The sequence below is a fragment of the Typopeltis vanoorti genome, chromosome 9, assembly GCF_054136105.1.
Source record: "Typopeltis vanoorti isolate ZY-2024b chromosome 9, IOZ_Tvanoo_1.0, whole genome shotgun sequence".
In the NCBI taxonomy this organism is placed as follows: Eukaryota; Metazoa; Arthropoda; class Arachnida; order Uropygi; family Thelyphonidae; genus Typopeltis; species Typopeltis vanoorti.
Genome location: NC_143557.1, coordinates 16,992,952 through 17,010,986, shown reverse-complemented (window position 1 = coordinate 17,010,986; position 18,035 = coordinate 16,992,952). Strand labels below are relative to the sequence as shown.

The window sequence follows — 18,035 nt, the reverse complement described above, 5'->3', positions numbered from 1 at the left end:
ACTAACATAAAAAAAAAGTGATCCATCAGGCACGTGGAAGTCCTTTTGTGTATGAAATGGAAACATCCAAATATAAAAACATAATTTAATAAAATATAAACAAATATATTATTCATAGTTAAAATTTCATACAAAATTAAAAAAAAATACCTTCCGAGTTTTCATCAACATCAGTCTCTTTTACATATGTGCCTGGGAATAATGGAGTACCAGCACCAGAAAATGTCATTGATTCATTATTTTTTATTGGTATAGTAAAGGATGCAGATGAGTTTTTAGCAGCTAACTCTGCAAATGAAGTATCTGATAGCAATGTTGATCCAAAGACTGGAACTTCCTGCTTATCCATATTAGAAAATGATGCAATAGTATCTTCATTATTCTCATTATCACTTGCAATTCCTAACAACAAAAAAAAAAAAAAAAGAAAAAAGTAAGAAATCACAACATAATACAAATCTGATATTCTGTCTAAATAAGAATTGGTAAAATTCAACATATATTGAGAAAACGAAAGTCTGATTATTAAGATGTTCATGGCCTAACATACTTGCTGCACAAAAATCAATTAACTCCTGCAACTAAACTGTGATTTTGCAACTTAATTCATAATACTAAAGGAACAAAATAAATAATGTATTACAGAATTTCTTATAGACACATCTTCAGAGCACAGATCTGTCACTGGAGAAGAATACTAAAGTCCTAATGTAGCATATCCACTGTGGGATAAAAGTTTACAAGTATTCAATTCATATTAAAACGATCATCTTCTGATTTCTGATAAATTAATACGGGCCATATTTGAGATATGGGAATGTTTCAAAGCTGCTGCTGCTGCCGATTCCAAAAACAGTCTGACTTAATTATTTCAGTATAACACTTTGGGGTTTTCTTCCATCTAACTGTGACTGAGGGAGTGTGTAAAGCATGTTCAGCCCTGACTTGCCATAATGATGGTAACGAATGTACTTCCCACGTATTTCTGGACATGTCTCAAAACAATGGAGAGTGCATAATAAATTTAAGATCCAGATCACATTCAAACTATATATCAAAATGGCAATCTTCATCTTTTCACCTAAGGTGAAACTCCAAAGTTTATCTGGATGGAGTGTAGGAAGTATTGCATATCTGGGAAGCAGTGTAATGTGGAGACAGAAAAATCTGTTAGCACCATCTGCTTCAGAGAACATTAATACAACCCTCTTCTCAACGTTATGACAAATTGGAACTGCCAAAATATGCTTTAGACACTAATTCATTCAGGATTAGATGGAAGAAAACCAAAGTGCTACACAGAAAGTATTACAAGTTTTGGAGAGACTGTTTTGGATTCATGTAGCAGCATTGAAATCTCAAAATTTGAAATTTTGAGATTTCAAAAATTTCAAAATTTTTGAAATCTCAAAAGGATGGAAGTATTAATTTAACAAAAATCTATAAGAAAAGACCCCATGACAAATAGTGCCAAATTAAGACAAGTTCTTTGTGTTTATCTATTTATAATTTTAAAACTGTTGCCACACAAATGCTTGCTGGTGGCGACAGTTTAAAAATTATACTGTGACAAATTAGGTATGATATGAAGATTCTGAGTATTAAATTCAGAGCTAAAAATTAGTAGCTAAGTATGTATCTTATTTATTTTGTTCCACTGGTGTGAATTAAGATGCAATATTACAGATGACTACCTATGAAATCTAACTTATCTACACGTCTAATTCATGGGATACCATTAATATCTTTTCTTATATGCACACACTACATTGAGAAAGTGAGAGTGAAACATATCAAACAACGTAGGCCTTAAGTTCTGAATGGGCGTTCTTGGCCACTGAGCTGATGATCTGAGGATGAATGCTTCCTAGACTAAATGCAGTTTCATGCAAATTTGTTCTAAGGATTCCAAGTTAGTTAGATGGTCTTTTGCCAGCATATTTTCTAGCACCAAAGTATGACCAGGGAGGTAGCTTAGATTCTGATGGTGACTGTTTAGCCTGTGTGACCATAATAGATCACTATCTCAAATAATAGGAAGTGCTCATCCTTAAACTATCAGCCCAATGGTTAAGAACACTCAATCAAGCCCACTAGATGGTACTATTTAAGGCTTTGGGCCTATTTTTGTTTGATCTGCTTCAAATTCATTTATCGAATGTAGTGCATTCATCTATCTGTGCATTGTTAACTGATGATACCAATTTGGTGACATATTTCAAATATTAAATTACTTTAAAGAGCATATCATCTACGTCAGCGGTCTCAAACTCAAACGCAGCAAACGGCCAGTTAATTAGAGGTATATCAGATGCAGGCTATATTCAATATTATTCTGTGAACCAAAACATAAACCTAAAAAAAAGAAAGGCCCTTTTGTTGCCAGGCCTTTACGACTTACATAAACAGTTACACCACCATTTAAATTTTAAATTTATAACCATTTTTATTTTTAAATTTTAAAAATATAGCAAGTCTAGAAAATATAAGTTCAATTACATTTTATTCATACTTTAAGAAAATTATTTAAATACATAATTTTTAATTACAAAAATGAAGATTTTTATCTACAAGTCCTTTTTTTAATTTGATTTCGATCCTGAAACCTGACATCCTGAAGTATTGCATTTAATCTAGAATCTTTTATCCGTGAGCAGAACTTTGACTTATTAAGTTTCATAACTGAAAATAATTGCTCACATACATAAGTGCTTCCAAAGATTGACAACATTTTTGCACAATAAATTTTATATTTGGGATATTTACTGCTGAGGTATTTAGAAAAATTTGGCATGCCAACTTCATTATATTTATTTTTTAGTTCAGTAGTGCACTGGAGTTCGATTACTCCCATTTGTAATTCTTCGTCAACATTTTCAATATTAATTAAAAAAGGTGAACTGAATAATAATAATTCATTTTCAAACTGGTTGAAATCAGAAAATCTTTTTTCAAATTCAATTTTCAATTCTTCAATTTGAGGAATGCACTTTTCAGCATCATTATTATATTGAGAAATCGATTTAAGTGTAGGAAAGTGGGCTAAATCATTCTTTGCCAACTGGGTTTGCTAAAGATAGAGTTTTGCCAGAAATGATTTAATTGAATGATACATATGACATATCAACTTGTTCAAGTCCTTGCAGAACAGTATTCAAAGTGGCTTGTTATGTCAACTAAAAAGGCCAAGTCTCTGCACCAATCTTCATCGGTGAGCTGAGGAAAACTTTCCTTTGGATGAAGTAAACATGTCAATTTCTTTTAAGTTCAAAAAATCTTTTTAAAATGACGCCACGACTAAGCCACCTAACCTCAGTATAATATAGCAAACTGCTGTACTGTGAATCCAATTCGTCCAACAAAGCATTGAATTGTCGATGATTCAAGGTATCATAGCATATCCAGTTTACTGCTTTAATTACCACGCTCATGATGTGTTCCATCTTTAGTTATTTTAGCACAAAGTGACTCCTGGTGCATTATGCAATGAAACGATTTAAGTTTGTCCTTGCACAACATTTTAATTTGAAGTTTTATAACAAGTCCAACGTTAACACCAACCATAGCAGGAGCCCCATCTGTAGTCACACTTACTAATTTTGACATGTCCGTGTGAGCATTTTCAAGACTTTTCTCAATACACAAATATAAGTCATTTCCTGTCTTTGTTCCTGACATAGGCACTATATCCAATAGTTCTTCAGTCACATTCATATCATCATCAACACCACGAATGTCTGTACATTCATCAACTGTAATGGAAAATGTTACAAAACTCTTTATTTTTTCATGCAATATATCGTGGAAGTTCTCTGCTTTATCTTCAATACGCTCTGCAACTGTATTTCCTGATAAGCTTATACTTTGAAATGCTTGCTTTTTTTCCGGACATATGAATTCGACTGCACTTAAAATACAATTTTTAATAAATTCTCCATCAGTAAAAGGTTTCGAAGCCTGAGCAATTTTTTCACTTATGACATAACTACATTTAACAGTAGCATCACTTGTTTGATAACATTCGAAAATATCCTCTGTTGAAACTTCAGTTCATTTTTTAAATCTTTAAGTTTGGCATCACACATCTTTTCTGTATATTTTATCACAGTTCTTATTGTTTGTTTCATAATGGCGTTTTAGGTTATATTCTTTCACCATGGCGACATTTTGTCTACATATCGAACATTTTGGATATTTTTACTTCCACAAAGAAATATGCCTTCTCCCATTTTTCTTGAAGGGTTCTGCCTTTTTGATCTATTTTTCTTTAACTTTAAATTCAGACATTGTTAGATTCAGACATATTTAAATTCAGACATAGGGGTATTTTTAAAAATACCCCTATCAATAATCAACAAGTAAGCCTTTATACAAGACTTACTATATAATCCAAGTAGATTCTATAGCATGCAAGGCCTGTCACTACGGCAATTTAAAACTGAAGCTTTCTGAACAAATGAACAGTTTTAAAGCACTGCCAGGGTAAAAATATCATTCCTTCCTAATTGAGTAAAACGTAAAACTAAACGCGTGAATAGGATTATGTGTTCCTCACACATGTTGAATTGGATTTAAACGGTATTGATGCGAACTACAGATTGATAAGAAAATAACTATTTATTAACTTAAAAGCTAATATTTCGCTGGTATTATATCCAGCATCTTCAGAGCATACAAACAAAGTTTGTTACAAATGCAAGACAACCACAATCCAGTGTAACAGTGGGGCTAGTATAAGTAATTGCAGCGTGCAACACAAGACCAAAGTCTTAATATGGCGCCATCTAAGTTTAAAAAAAAAAAAACAATAATAATTAAAAAAAAAAAAAACAGTAGTCCAAAGTTTTGAAAAAACATACTAGTCCAAAGTTTTTAAAAAAAATAAAATTAAAATAAATAAATATTAATTTGCTCTTAGTATGACTGTCTCCCAAATCTTTGGTAGATTTATACAACCATACTTGTTAAGGTTTGGAGTATGTTCTAAGGCTTCTGTTGATTCCAGGAACAACCTCTCTGACTTGTAGAAGCTTCTGTGCAGTACTTATGTTTTTTTCCAATTGATCCTGTGTGCCGGGGTATCCAAAGCATGGTCTGCCAGACATGACTTGCCATAGCGAAAGTGCCGGATATATTTTTTGTGTTCACTGAGGCAGATGTCCACAGTTCTTCCTGTCTGTCCGTAGTAGACTCGATGACAAGAACAGGACACTTCATAGACTCCTGGATGTGATAAAGGAGTGAATCTGTCCTTAGGTGAACAGATGAGAGTTGCCAATTTCACATGAGGTTTAAATACGGTGCGCAGTTGGTGTTTGTTAGGCACCCTAGATATCTTTTTAGATGTGCCTTTAATATGGGATGGTGATAGTTGTAGTCTTCTGTGGTAGATAGTGGGAGGGATTTCTGGGTAGCATTTAGTATTTTATCTATCTTTATGGATTATAGCCATTGGTTAGGAAGGTGTGATGCAGGTGAGAAAGTTCAGAAGTGAGAGCAATGTCACTGGAACAGATTGCTCTAGCTCTATGGGTTAGTGTTTTTAAGATATCATATTGTTGAGAAGGGTGATGGTGTGATTGTTTGTGCAAATATCTCCCTGTATGTGTGGGTTTTCTATAAATCGAAAATGATAAGGAACCTTCTGGAAGATGTGTGATCAGTCTGTCCAGGAAGGGTAGGCGGTCATTGGCTTCTAGCCAGCAGCACCCTAAAATCCACTTTACAATGGAAGTAAAGTGGATTTTAGGGTGCTGGCTATTTAGATACACTAAAAATGTATTAAATGTGTCTGGGCCATGTGGCCAAATAGCAAACATATTATCAACATAGCGTAGCCAGAGACTAGGTTTGAGAGTGGCTGTGTTGATAGCTAGCTTTTCTAGATGTTCTATATAGAAGTTGGCTAATGGGGAGAAAGGGGGAGATCCAATAGCTGTCCCATCTAATTGTTTGTATATTTTCCCTTTCCATGTAAAATAACCTGCCTATACTGTGAATTTAAATAGCTGAAATATATCAGGGGGAAATTGTGAATTTAGTAAGTTAAGTGTTTCTAGTTCACTAAGGCATTTTGACCTCCTAATGGTCAATGTTGACTCGGGATAATCTTCTCAGTGTTCTTAATGCTTTGGCAGCTAAAGAATTACAAAAAAAAAGGATCAGCACAGCAACCAATTTGCCTATCTATTAAAGAATGCTGCTTTCAAGCCTTAACAACAATGAAAAATGCCACGGTGAAGCTGCCTTCCATTATCGTCAAACCAGAAGTCATAATGACATCCTAAATCCTAGAAATGTACCTAATTAAATTATGATTCAGATTGTGTAAGGGATCTACAGCCTTCCAATCTATATTTTAAACAGTATAAGACTAGATAAAGTCAATGTCCTAACACAGTCAAAACTACTAAATACAAAATTTCCTGCATCATGTTTTGATATCAGGTGTAATATCACTTTCCTTCATAATGTGATCCATATAGATAATAAACATCAGAGGGGATAATGTAAATCCTTGTCTGACACCAGATTTAACATAAAACCATCTTCCTTTACTTCCTTCAATTCTAACTGCTGAGTTACAACTCAAACAAAGACTAAGTATTGCTTGATATAATGCCCCACTGAAACCATACAACTGTAGCATTTTGTATAGCTTCTCTCTTGGAACCTTGTCATATGCTTTTTCCAGATCTACAAAACTTAAATACAGATCTTTGTTATATTCCCATGATTTCTCACCCTATTTGTTGTAAAGTGAAAATCTGATCCTGACAGTCTCTATATGGCCTGAATTCAGCTTGTTCTTCACCAAGCTTCCCTTCCACAATCCTTCTTGACCATTTCTTAAGTATACTTGCATAGTTATTAAGTCATTAAGTATACTACTGAGTGTTCCTGATAGATCTTATCAGGAACACTCAGTAGGGAAATACCTCTGTAATTCCCACATTCAGTTTTATTTCCCTTTTTATATATGGGTACTATTAGAGCTCTACTCCAATCAACGGGAATTTGTCCCTCTGTCCAGGCCTTCTGAACTATGCAGTGCAGTCACTGTAAGACTTTTATACCTCCATACTTGAGCGTTTCTGGTTGAATATCATCTACTCTCGCTGCCTTTCCGCATTTCAGGTTTTTGATGATTTTTTCTACTTCAAGTATGGATATGTATTCCTGATTGTGTCTGTTGAATATTTTTTACTACTGTGCTGTCATCACTGCTCATGTGTTTTAGGATTTGTTCCAGTAGCTGACTTTTCGTTGTCCACCCTGGCTCCTCCCAAGATCAGCTCCAGTATCCAGACCTGCCTACACTGACATCACAGTTATGGTTAGCAAGGATATGCAGACCACACTTTACACAACTACCATAAGATATGCTGGGAAAAAACCAATCTTACTTCACCGGATAATACAAATATGAGAGGTTATTTCTGGAATAAACAAAACCTCAGCAAATTTAGTTGCATTAAACTACCTGAAGTCTGGCATCTAATCTTCTTCAGACCATTAGCCAAATGGCCAAGAATATTCAATTAAGCCAGAACTATTAAAGACTTTAGGTTTATCTTTGTTTCCTCTGCTTCAGCCTTACTTACCCAATGTAGTAATTACATCCATGTATCTTCTTCTTCTCTCTTCCATCATCTATGTGGATGATGATGAGGCTGAATGAACTCTTTCCACTTCTGTCTGTCCCGGGAGAGTCTGAACAATTTTGTCCAGTTCGGTTGCTTGTTGTGATTTGGTTTTCAGGTCCTCTTTTATTTTGTCTATCCATCTAATTCTGGGCCGTCCTTTGGATCATTTACTTTCTATCGTTGTATTCAGGGCTTTAGATGGTAATCTTTCTGTTCCCATTCTGGTCACATGGTCAAACCATCGCAGTCTTCTTTCTTGGATTTTGTCTATTATTGTTTTAGTCGTTTCCTTATGTCTTTGTTTCTTAGTCGATCCAGCAGAGATACTCCAAGTAATCTTCTTAGCCAACCCATTTCAGTAACTAATAATTTTTTTCTCTTCAGCCTTTTTGAGATTCCAGCATTCACTTCCATACAGGAGTATTAGGAGGACCACTGTTTCATAGATTCCTACTTTTGTTACTTGTTTGATGTCTCTTGACTTCCATATTTTATTAAGTCGTCCAAAAGTTTGGGATGCTTGACTGATTCGTCTGTTTATATCTTTTATAATTTCACCACTGTACTCAATAACTCCTCCAAGGTAGGTGAAGTTTTCTACCTGCTCTAAATTCTTACCATCAATTTCAATTTGCATAATTTTTGTTTTGTCTATATTTATGTTTAATCCAGATTTTATACACTCCTTTATTTTATCAGAAATTCACTGTAGATTTTCTTCTGTGCTTGCAAGTAATGCAATGTCGTCTGCAAATTTTAAATTTGTCACATTTTTCCCATATATTTTGATTCCGGAGTCTTCATTGTTTAAGGCCTTATTGGTTGCTTCTTCCAGTGTAAGATTGAACAGGTCTGGTGACAGATTGCATCCCTGTCTTACTCAGCTTGCTGTGTGGAACCAGTTGGTTAAGGTGTCCTCCATTCGTACTGCACTTTCAGATTTCTCATACAGATTCTTTGTTATTCTTATCGTTTTGTTGGGAATTCCAAATTCTTCCAAACTCTTCTACGGATTGAATCAAATGCCTGACGAAAGTCTATGAAATTTATGTAGCACCTTTGGTTGTACTCTAGTGTCTTTTCTATTAATTTTTTAGAAATCTGGTCCAAGCACTGCTTCGTTTTTATAGATCCTTTCAAATGTTTTTAATGGTTCCAAAAGTTGTTCCTTTCCTGCTTTTAAGAATTCTGCATGTATTTGATCAATGCCAGGTGCTTTCCTAGTTTTGAGTTTTTCTATGCTGTGTGCTATTATTTCTTTGCTAAAGATATTTGTTTCTTCGTCCATTTAAGTGGCTGGAATTGTAATATCCTGGGAGCTGTTTTTATTATATAAATCTTTGAAGTATTCTTCCCATCTGGACAATCTTTTTGTTTTACTTTCAATTAGTTGTCCCTCTTTGTTTTTGATCATTATAATTTTTGATGTCTGTGTCTTACTAATTTGGTCTATTTGTTTATATAATCCATGAAGGTTATCTATCTATATATTATTTTTTGATAATGCCAATTTGACTTTGGTGAAATACTTGAAATATTAATTATTTCTCATTTCATCTTATCTTTCTTTCCCTTTTTTACCTTGCGGCGAGGGTTTATTAATCATCGGACCTCAAACTGTTCACAAGATAAGGTGGCCAGCCATACGCCTCAGTGTATCCTATGTCCGCAGTGTTGAGTTTTCAAGGGCGGTTTGCCTGCTTTGCAGAATGAAAAACCTGAGGATAAACTGGGGAAGAAACCCTACTGTCCGCACCCAAGACCGGCTAATTTGGCTATGGCCGAGGAAGATCCTTCAGCTACTCATGTCACCGATGGAAATCAAACCTAGAACACTCCTTCCCCAGGCATATGGTTGTAAAGTGCACAGCCACTAGGCTAACCACACGGATTAATTATTTTTAATCAGTATATCATCAATGCTATAATATCCTTCATAAAAACACTGAAAAAGTCATTCCAGGCTATCATGTTGACAAAGTTTGACTTGTTGAAGCCCTACATAAAGTCAAAGTGAAGCAAAAATTCAGGTGACTTAGTAAATTACTGAATGAATTAAAAATATCAAATTCAGTAAACACTGACATCAAGTACCTGTAGATTCTGCTATCAGTATAGTCACATTATAAGTATGAAAATAAAAACATTTATTCTTTCATCCAGTTTCTTATGCAATGTGTTGAATGTCCAACACCATTATGCATTAAAAATCCAATGTGGTTCATCATCGTCATTGCCATTGGGTCCAATGCGTGCGAGTCTCTGACACTTGTTTCACAATTCTTTGCCATTTCTCTGTCCACAGCCAAGTGACTCAAATATGACAAACTCTTTCCACACCACACCACTCTCGCCTTGGCTGCCCTCTTCTATTTATATTATATCAGGCATCAAGGTTTTGATCTTTCTACTATTATCCATTCTGAAGATGTGATCAAAACTTTAGTTTCCTTCGAATTATTTTCTGCATTATATTCTCTTTGCAGGTTACTTTGTGATACATTTCTTCACTTATTAACTTTTGCACTCATCCAATTCACAGAATCTTTCTATAACATGTTCTTTTAAAAGGTGATATTTGGTTCAGTCTTCAACCATTACCAATATCTCACAACTATGGAGAGCAATTGGGATATGCATGTTTCCAGCAAGCTCAGCTTTATGGGAAGGCTCACTGATTTATTTTTTCATGTCTTGTCCATTGCCTGCAGGTTTGCCTTCGCTTTTGCTATCTATGATCCTGTTGATCTTTATTTGCTTTTTCATCCTTTTCTCTCTGAATATCATTGTTTTTGTTTTATCAATGTTCATCATCAACCCATATCTCTTTCCATCTTAACTCAACTTCAACACTGTGATTTCTAGTTCCTCTTCATCTTCTTTAATAATGACTATGTCATCTACAAAACGTGAACTATATTTTTGTATACTGAATTGAAATTCCCCCTTATGTTATATTCTTTATGATATCCATTGTTCTTTCCAAAAGCATGACAAAAGTGGCTTAAGGATATTGGGTCTCTTGTCTCATGCCTTTTGTTGTCCAGAACCATCTTCCTATTTCTGCACAGTTTCTCACAGCAGCTTCTTCATTATCAATGATGTACTGCAAGAGACATACCAGGTTCTTGTACACTCCCAAGATTCGAGTACAGTTCATACCACTTTCGTTTCTACACTGTCAAATGCTTTCTGAAAGTCAACATAACAAGAATACACATTTTTATTTTTATGTGGAGCTTCTCCACAATCTTAACATTAATATTTGGTGCACAGTACTTCTTTTTCTTCTAAATCTTGAAAGCTCATCTATCAGATTTTTTCCATTACTTTCCTTATTCTTTCCATTAATATTATCGTAAGTACTTTCTCTCATGACTTATGAGACCAACTATTCTGTAGTTTTTGTGCATTTTGCTTACTTTTTTGTGAATGGGTATTACAACTGATCTTGTCCATTCTTTTGGAAGTTTTGCTTTCATCCCATGCCATGTTACACAACCAGTACATTTCTTCATTGATCACCTCAATAATACTATGTTTCAAAATCTCTCTGAGGATCTCATCACTCCCAGGGCTTTCAAGGTTTTTCAGATCATTATTCTCTCTCGCCTAATGAGTGCTTTTTTAATTGGTGAATAGTGTGATGTTTTTTTCTGTAATACAAGTGTCCTTCAGTGGTTGTTTTTGGAGTTAGTTATTGTCTCTATATTGTGTATTTTTGGTTACCGAGAAGGTGGGGTCGGAATCGGAATCGGACTTAGCAGTGGAAGAGAAGAAAAAGAAGATAACATAAGTTTTCATTATTTAGATATTTAGTATACTTAAATATGTTTTATACTTATAGTTAACTTACACTTATTTAGTGTTTAGTTGTAGTAGTTCCTCTACACTATTTTGAATAATGGCGGCAGCTCTAATTGCAAATGGCTTATCACCAAGTCATCCCACATTTAAGGACTCCATTTTGAGTGACATAATGAGGGATTCTGTGGCATGCGGGACTTGTGGAATGTATGCATCCTGGAGGTTGTATATGTGGCAGGTGAGAGAAGGGGAAATACGTATATGCGCAAAATGCAGGCAATGAGAGGAATTGGTGAGTTAGAGATGACTAGAACTGACCTCGTTGAATCAGAGGCTGGAGATTCTCCATGTAGAGAGACAGGTGGTATGATAGAGAGTGAGAATAGCGAGAGAAATATAAATGAAAAAGTGGGAGTGGGGAGTGTGGAAAGGTAGAATGATTGTGAAGTTTTCGGAGATGATCTCAATTGGGAGGACGAATGACAAACAAGACTTGCAGTCTCTGCAAGTCTTGTTTGTCATTCTCTCTCTCTCTGCAAGACTGGCTGACTTGCAGAGAGAGAGAGAGAGAGATGAGCTGAAAGAGCAAGTGGAATGTCTCAGGAATGAGAGAAGTGTGAAAGATGAGATTAGGCAGGTGGAAGAGATGAATGCAAGGCGAATCAGAGTAGGGGTGAGAGAGAGTTATGGGAATGATAGAAGAGGAGAGAATAGGAACAGTAGAAGAGAGGAAATGAGAGAGAGTTATGTGAATGATAGAAGAGGAAAGAATAGGAACAGTGGAAGAGGGGGAATGAGAGCGCTATGGGAACGAATGACTTCAGAGGCAATGTAAATTGGGTGGCGAGAGATATGAGATTCTTGCTTGAGGTTGTACTAGAGAAAATACAGAGGATGATAGAAGAGGAAAGAATAGGAACAGTGGAAGAGGGGGAATGAGAGCACTATGGGAACGAATGAATTCAGAGGCAATGTAAATCGGGTGGCGAGAGATATAAGATTCTTGCTTGAGGTTGTACTAGAGAAAATACAGAGAGGAAAGAGAGTGTGCATGTTGCCTAGGTATGATAGTGAAGAGCTGAGCAGAAGAGCACTAATATTGAATAACATAATAGCAAGAATGTGTCAGAAGAGAGGATTGGAATATGCAGATGCTTGGAGGGCATTTGAGGACAGAAAGGAATTGTATGTGAGAGATTGCTTGCATATGAACGAGGAAGGACGTAGGCATCTAGAGAGATTGCTGTTTTCTGAAAGAGTCGGTATGCCAATGCAGGGAAACTAGAATACCCAGGGTGGATAGTAGCAGGGGTGGCCATTAACAGGAATGGGTGCTTGAGAGAAGAGGGAGGGGGGGGGGGACGACCTCAGGTAATGCTGAGCCCAGTGCAGTCTAGAGGAAATAACGCTAGATATAGAAACAATGGCATTTTTATGCTTTATGCTAATGCCAGGAGTATCTGGAATAAAGGAGATGAATTGGTGGTGCAGATAGCATCAGCCTGGTCAAAGATTATTGGGATCACTGAGAGGTGGTTGACAGAAGAGGATATAATAACAGGAATAGAATTAGCAGGGTACAGCATTTTTCGGCAGAATAGGAAGCGAAAAGCGTGGTGGTGGAGTACTGCTTATGATAAGTGACGACTTATGTCCTCTATGAGTGGAGGCTTTGAAAGGCAGTGACACTAATGATTTTGAAAGCATATGGTGTGAGGTAGAGATGGGCAGAACAGGATATTTAGTGGGATATTGCTACAAACCAAGGAGCACAGATGGTGGGGACCAGGAGATGTTTAGACAGTTGAGCTTGGCAAGTGCAAGAAGAATGATTGTTATGGGAGATTTTATCTACAGCAGTATAAATTAGGGGAGAGGAAGATGCATGTAGCAATAGGGAAATGGAATTTCTAGAATTCTTGAGGGACAAATGTCTTAGGCAACATGTAATAGAGGGAAAAAGAGGTTCAAGAGTTTTGGATTTGGTCATAGCATCAGAAGAGTTGATAATAACTAGATGACATCTCTCCAGTTGGAGAGAGTGACCATGTGGTTTTGACTTGGAAGATGAATAGACATGCAGGAGTATCAAACAGATTGGAACATATGTGGAATTATAAGCGAGGTGATTATAATAGTCGTAGATATCAACTTGGGACAATTTCATGGAGGAAGGTATTGGAAGGCCGGGATATCATTAGTGCTTGGAAAATTGTGAAGGAATATTTGTTAGCAGCAATAGTAAGCTGTATTCCACAAGTGAAGAAGAGGACACAATTTGGTGTGAAGTGGATGACAAACAATATTAAATAGGAACTGCATGTGATAATGAGGCTATGGAAGAGATATAAGGAGACAGGTGAAGAGCAGATGCATGAAGAATATAAGACGCAGGTACAGGCCAGGAGAGTGGTAAGGAGAGCGAAACTGGAATATGAGAAGAGATTGGCCCTAAGATCCAAAGAAAATCCTAGGGTATTTTTTTTAGCTATGTGGCCAGTAGGAGGAGAAATGATTGTGGAAGAATGACATTGTGGGATAAAAATGGGAATAGAGTGACTGATGCAGAGGACATAGTGGAATTGTTCAATGAACACTTTATTGGATTATTTCATCCTGGAGGAGTAAATTTTAATATTAGAGGAATAGGGCAGGTTTGAGGTTAAGAGGTGAAGGGAAGAGAGTGTTCCAAATACTGAGCACTCACTCTGGATGCCAGTAAAGCTGTTGGACTGGGTGGTATTTCACCAAGAGTTTTGAAAGAACGTGCTAAAGAACTGACAGTTCCTTTGACCTGGCATTTTTATGAAAGTCTGGCTATGGGAAAGAAGGTAAGATGTGCCATTGTATAAGGGCAATAGCAGACTGGAAGTGTCTAATTATAGGCCAGTTTCTGTGTCATCAGTAGTTGTTAAGATCTTGTAGAAAGTGGTGAGGGAAAGTATATAGCATTGGGCAGATGAGGGTAATGTTATCTGTGAGAGTAACATGGATTTCTTAAGTGGCACTCTTATTTTAGTAATATGCTAGCCTTTTATAATAAAGTAACAAGAGCAGTTGATGAGGGAAAGGCATATACTGCCATTTTCTTGGATTTAGAAAAGGCATTTGACAGGGTGTTACATGATAATCCAATATTTAAGTTGCAGAACATAGGTTTGGATGTCAGGTTGATCAACTGAATTCAGGATTGGCTGTCCGACAGTATCAGAGAGTTGTGTATGGTGGGGCAGTATCAAGGAGACAGAAGGTTACAAGTGGGGTCCCACAGGGCTAAGTACTGGGACCTATACTGTTTAACCTTTATATCAATGACATTGTCAGTGGATTGCAGGGGGATATTAAGTTGTTTGCGGATAATGTGAAGCTGGGAAAAATTATTAGTGATAATGCAGAAGTGTTAACTCTGCAAGAGGATTTGAATAAGCTAGACATATGGGAAGATGAATGGGGGTTTCTGTTTAATGCAGAAAATGTAAGGTCTTGAGGTCTGGGACACATCGATGGGACGCTGCATACTCTATTGGAGGAGCTATACTGGAGGAAGTAGGGGAGACAAGAGATCTGGGGTTGATGATTGACAGAAACCTGAAATTTAGGGGACATATTGCAAAGGTGATGAAGGTAACACAGAGGATTGCTGCAATAATTAGAAGGACGCTGACCTGCAGAGATAAAAGAGTTATCATTTCATTGTATAAGACCCGGATCAGACCACACTTAGACTATTGTTCTCAGATTTGGTCCCCAGGATTTGCAGGGGATAAATTAACTGTGGAAAGGGTACAGAGACGGATGACAAAGATGATTTCAGGACTGTACAATTTTGGTTATGAGGATCGGCTGAGGGAATGTGGACTGTAGAGTTTGGTGGATAGAAGAAGGAGAGGTGATATGATTGAGACTTTGAAACTGCTGAGAGGTGGTTAAAGGGTTGAACAGCGGGAAGGAGTGATGACAAGGGGCCATCCCTGGAAGTTACGAAAGAAAGCTGTGAGCAAGAGGGTGAGGAGTGGTTTCTTTGCATGAGGGCGGTTGAACCATGGAATGCATTGCCTGATAGAGTGGTATGATAGACTTTGTGTTTCCTAGGAGGGACCTCCCACGATGAGTCTTGATAGACTTTTTGTTTCCTAGAAAGGACCTCCTGCAATGAGTCTTGACTACATGGAGGCCTGATTAATAATAATAATAACAATAATAATAATATTTAATGCTCTTTTTCTTGAATTATCTTTAATGTCTCCTATGAGATCCACCTCTTCTTTGGCCTTACTGTCTGGGACCTTTTGATCAACTGCTTTCTTGAGATAACATTTTCTATCTTCCAGTTCCTTTTTCGCAATGGACTTCAGTTATTCTTCAAGCACTTTTACTGTATTTCCTTGCTCAGTGTCCTCATATCCACCTCACTCTGAAACTGTGCTTTCACTTTCCACTTGATTTTCAACTTGATATTAGAAATCACTAAGCTATGATCTGATTCCATGTCTGCTTCTTGAAATGTTCAACACTGCTGAACTGATGTGACCATCTCTTGCTTATGAATATCATGTCTAATATGTTCTTAGTTCTTCCATCAGGTGACTGTCATGGCCACTTCCTGAAGTTTTTTTGCTGAAACTTTGTGTTGCAAATAACCATGTCATACTTCAAGGTAAATTCAAGCATTCTTTCTCCATATCCATACTCGCCCATTATTTTTTCCCATCTTATCTTGTCCTTTCAAATCTCCGTACTCCAATCTCCTCCAATAATTAGTATATCTTTCTTTGGTACTGATGTCAAGGTTATTTCCAAGTTATTTCAGAATACCTATTTTTTTTCAGCACGTCACGAAGTGGGTGAATAACACAGTGATGGTAAATGGCCTTGCTGCAAATCTCGCCATTATTATTCTTTCATTCACTGGTTTATATCCTAATAATGCTTATTTTCCTCTTTTACTGAAAATAAATCCAACTCCTGCTTCATGTTTTATACTATTGCCATACCAGATGATTCTTCCACCTCTCATCTCCCTCGAGTCTGTTCACCGCATATCCGCTAATGCAAGGATTTCACACCGGCATCACTCCATCTTTTTGCAAAGTAAGTCTAGCTATCCAGGAGCCCATAAAGTTGGACATTCCACATTCCTACTGATAGGCTGTCTCTTGCTGGTTTTAGCTTCATTATTAGGACAGCTGTGTAATATCTGTCCTAATGTAAATCTGTATATTTTATGTCTTCTAGGTACACTAACCACAATAAAATTAAAACACATTTCTTGATATGCAACATGATATGCACTATCAGTTTAACAACAATTCAATTAATTTATAGTAGCAGAATGATTTTTAATATATATGTTCCAAAATTGATAATTAACTTTATTTGTGATGAAGCACATAAAAAGCTAGTTGAATGAATAAAGAAGTTTTTGCTTTCAAACATGTTTGTATTTATGCCAGAATCATAACAATTCAATAAAAACTGATCAAGCCAGAGTCCATGAATAATTTGTAAATGGGTGGTGGCTGGAAAAGCATAATTATCTATAATAGATAAATAAATATGACGATTAAATATTTTCTGAAATATGCCTAAAAAGAAAGCCAAGTACTGAATAAATTACTGGGTTGCAATTTGGAAGTGGCAACTGGTCTCACATTGTTGTGAATGGTGAGAATATAAATTCCCTCTGAATTTGTTTATTAGCTTAGAATTAACAGAATCAGCAACACTACCAATAATTATTAACATTAATATCAGTACAGAAGCTACCTAAATAGTAATTACTCTTCTAATATCTTCAATGCTTCAAGCACTTTTTAAAGGTATTTTTAAGAGATCTGATAGTTATCTAAACTAATATTAAAGATTATAAATAGCTAATTATGAAAGGCACTAACACTAAGGGATATACTATGCATGAATATGAATTATCAGAAACGTTTTCGCCAGTAGTATTCCATATGTAAGACAGATGGATAAAATATTTTTTATTGATCACTACTAGTTTGTGAATATTCTTGCTATTCAAACCATCAGGGGAAATACATGAATATCTAAAAAAACATGTAATGTAACGTAATATGTAACACCATGTTACGTATTATGTACTGCAATACGTGATGTAATGAAATATTTAAACAGAAATAACAATGGAACACATGCATTTACTATGATGATGTTTACTGGTTTGTGGTCTCCTGCAAACTAAAGGTGACCACATGTGAGAGAAATGCTGAATTAGAGAAGATCAGACAATGTATAATCATTCCTTGTATTAAGGTGCACTGTTGATGATGTTCGATCATTTCAGTTAATTCCTTCAATGTTCTAGAGAAAAAATTATAATCTACATGGAGCATTTTGATTTGCTGCAGAATTATTATTGATATTTGGTTTCAGTTGTATGCACTGACAGTCTTGATTTGAGTTTTCTTTCTATCTACATCTTAGATGTGTTCGGATTGGCATGTTTCTATAAACAAGCCTACCTGCCCTATATAGTGCAAAAACTGCAAGTACAGTTGATCTTGTAAATACCAGGTTACTTGAGAGGTGTAAGGGGAGGTTTGAAAAGATTTTCAACAA

General features: G+C 36.1%; 1 protein-coding gene across 1 annotated transcript in view; it reads right to left on the bottom strand.

Annotated features, from left to right (window-relative positions):
* The window catches only part of LOC150102901 (E3 SUMO-protein ligase RanBP2-like), a 673,019-nt gene that overhangs the window by 146,433 nt on the left and 508,551 nt on the right, over positions 1–18,035 (bottom strand). The window contains exon 27 of the mRNA XM_090397978.1: positions 151–402. Coding sequence (XP_090254104.1) covers positions 151–402 — 252 coding nt within the window. The remainder of the gene's footprint in view (positions 1–150; positions 403–18,035) is intronic.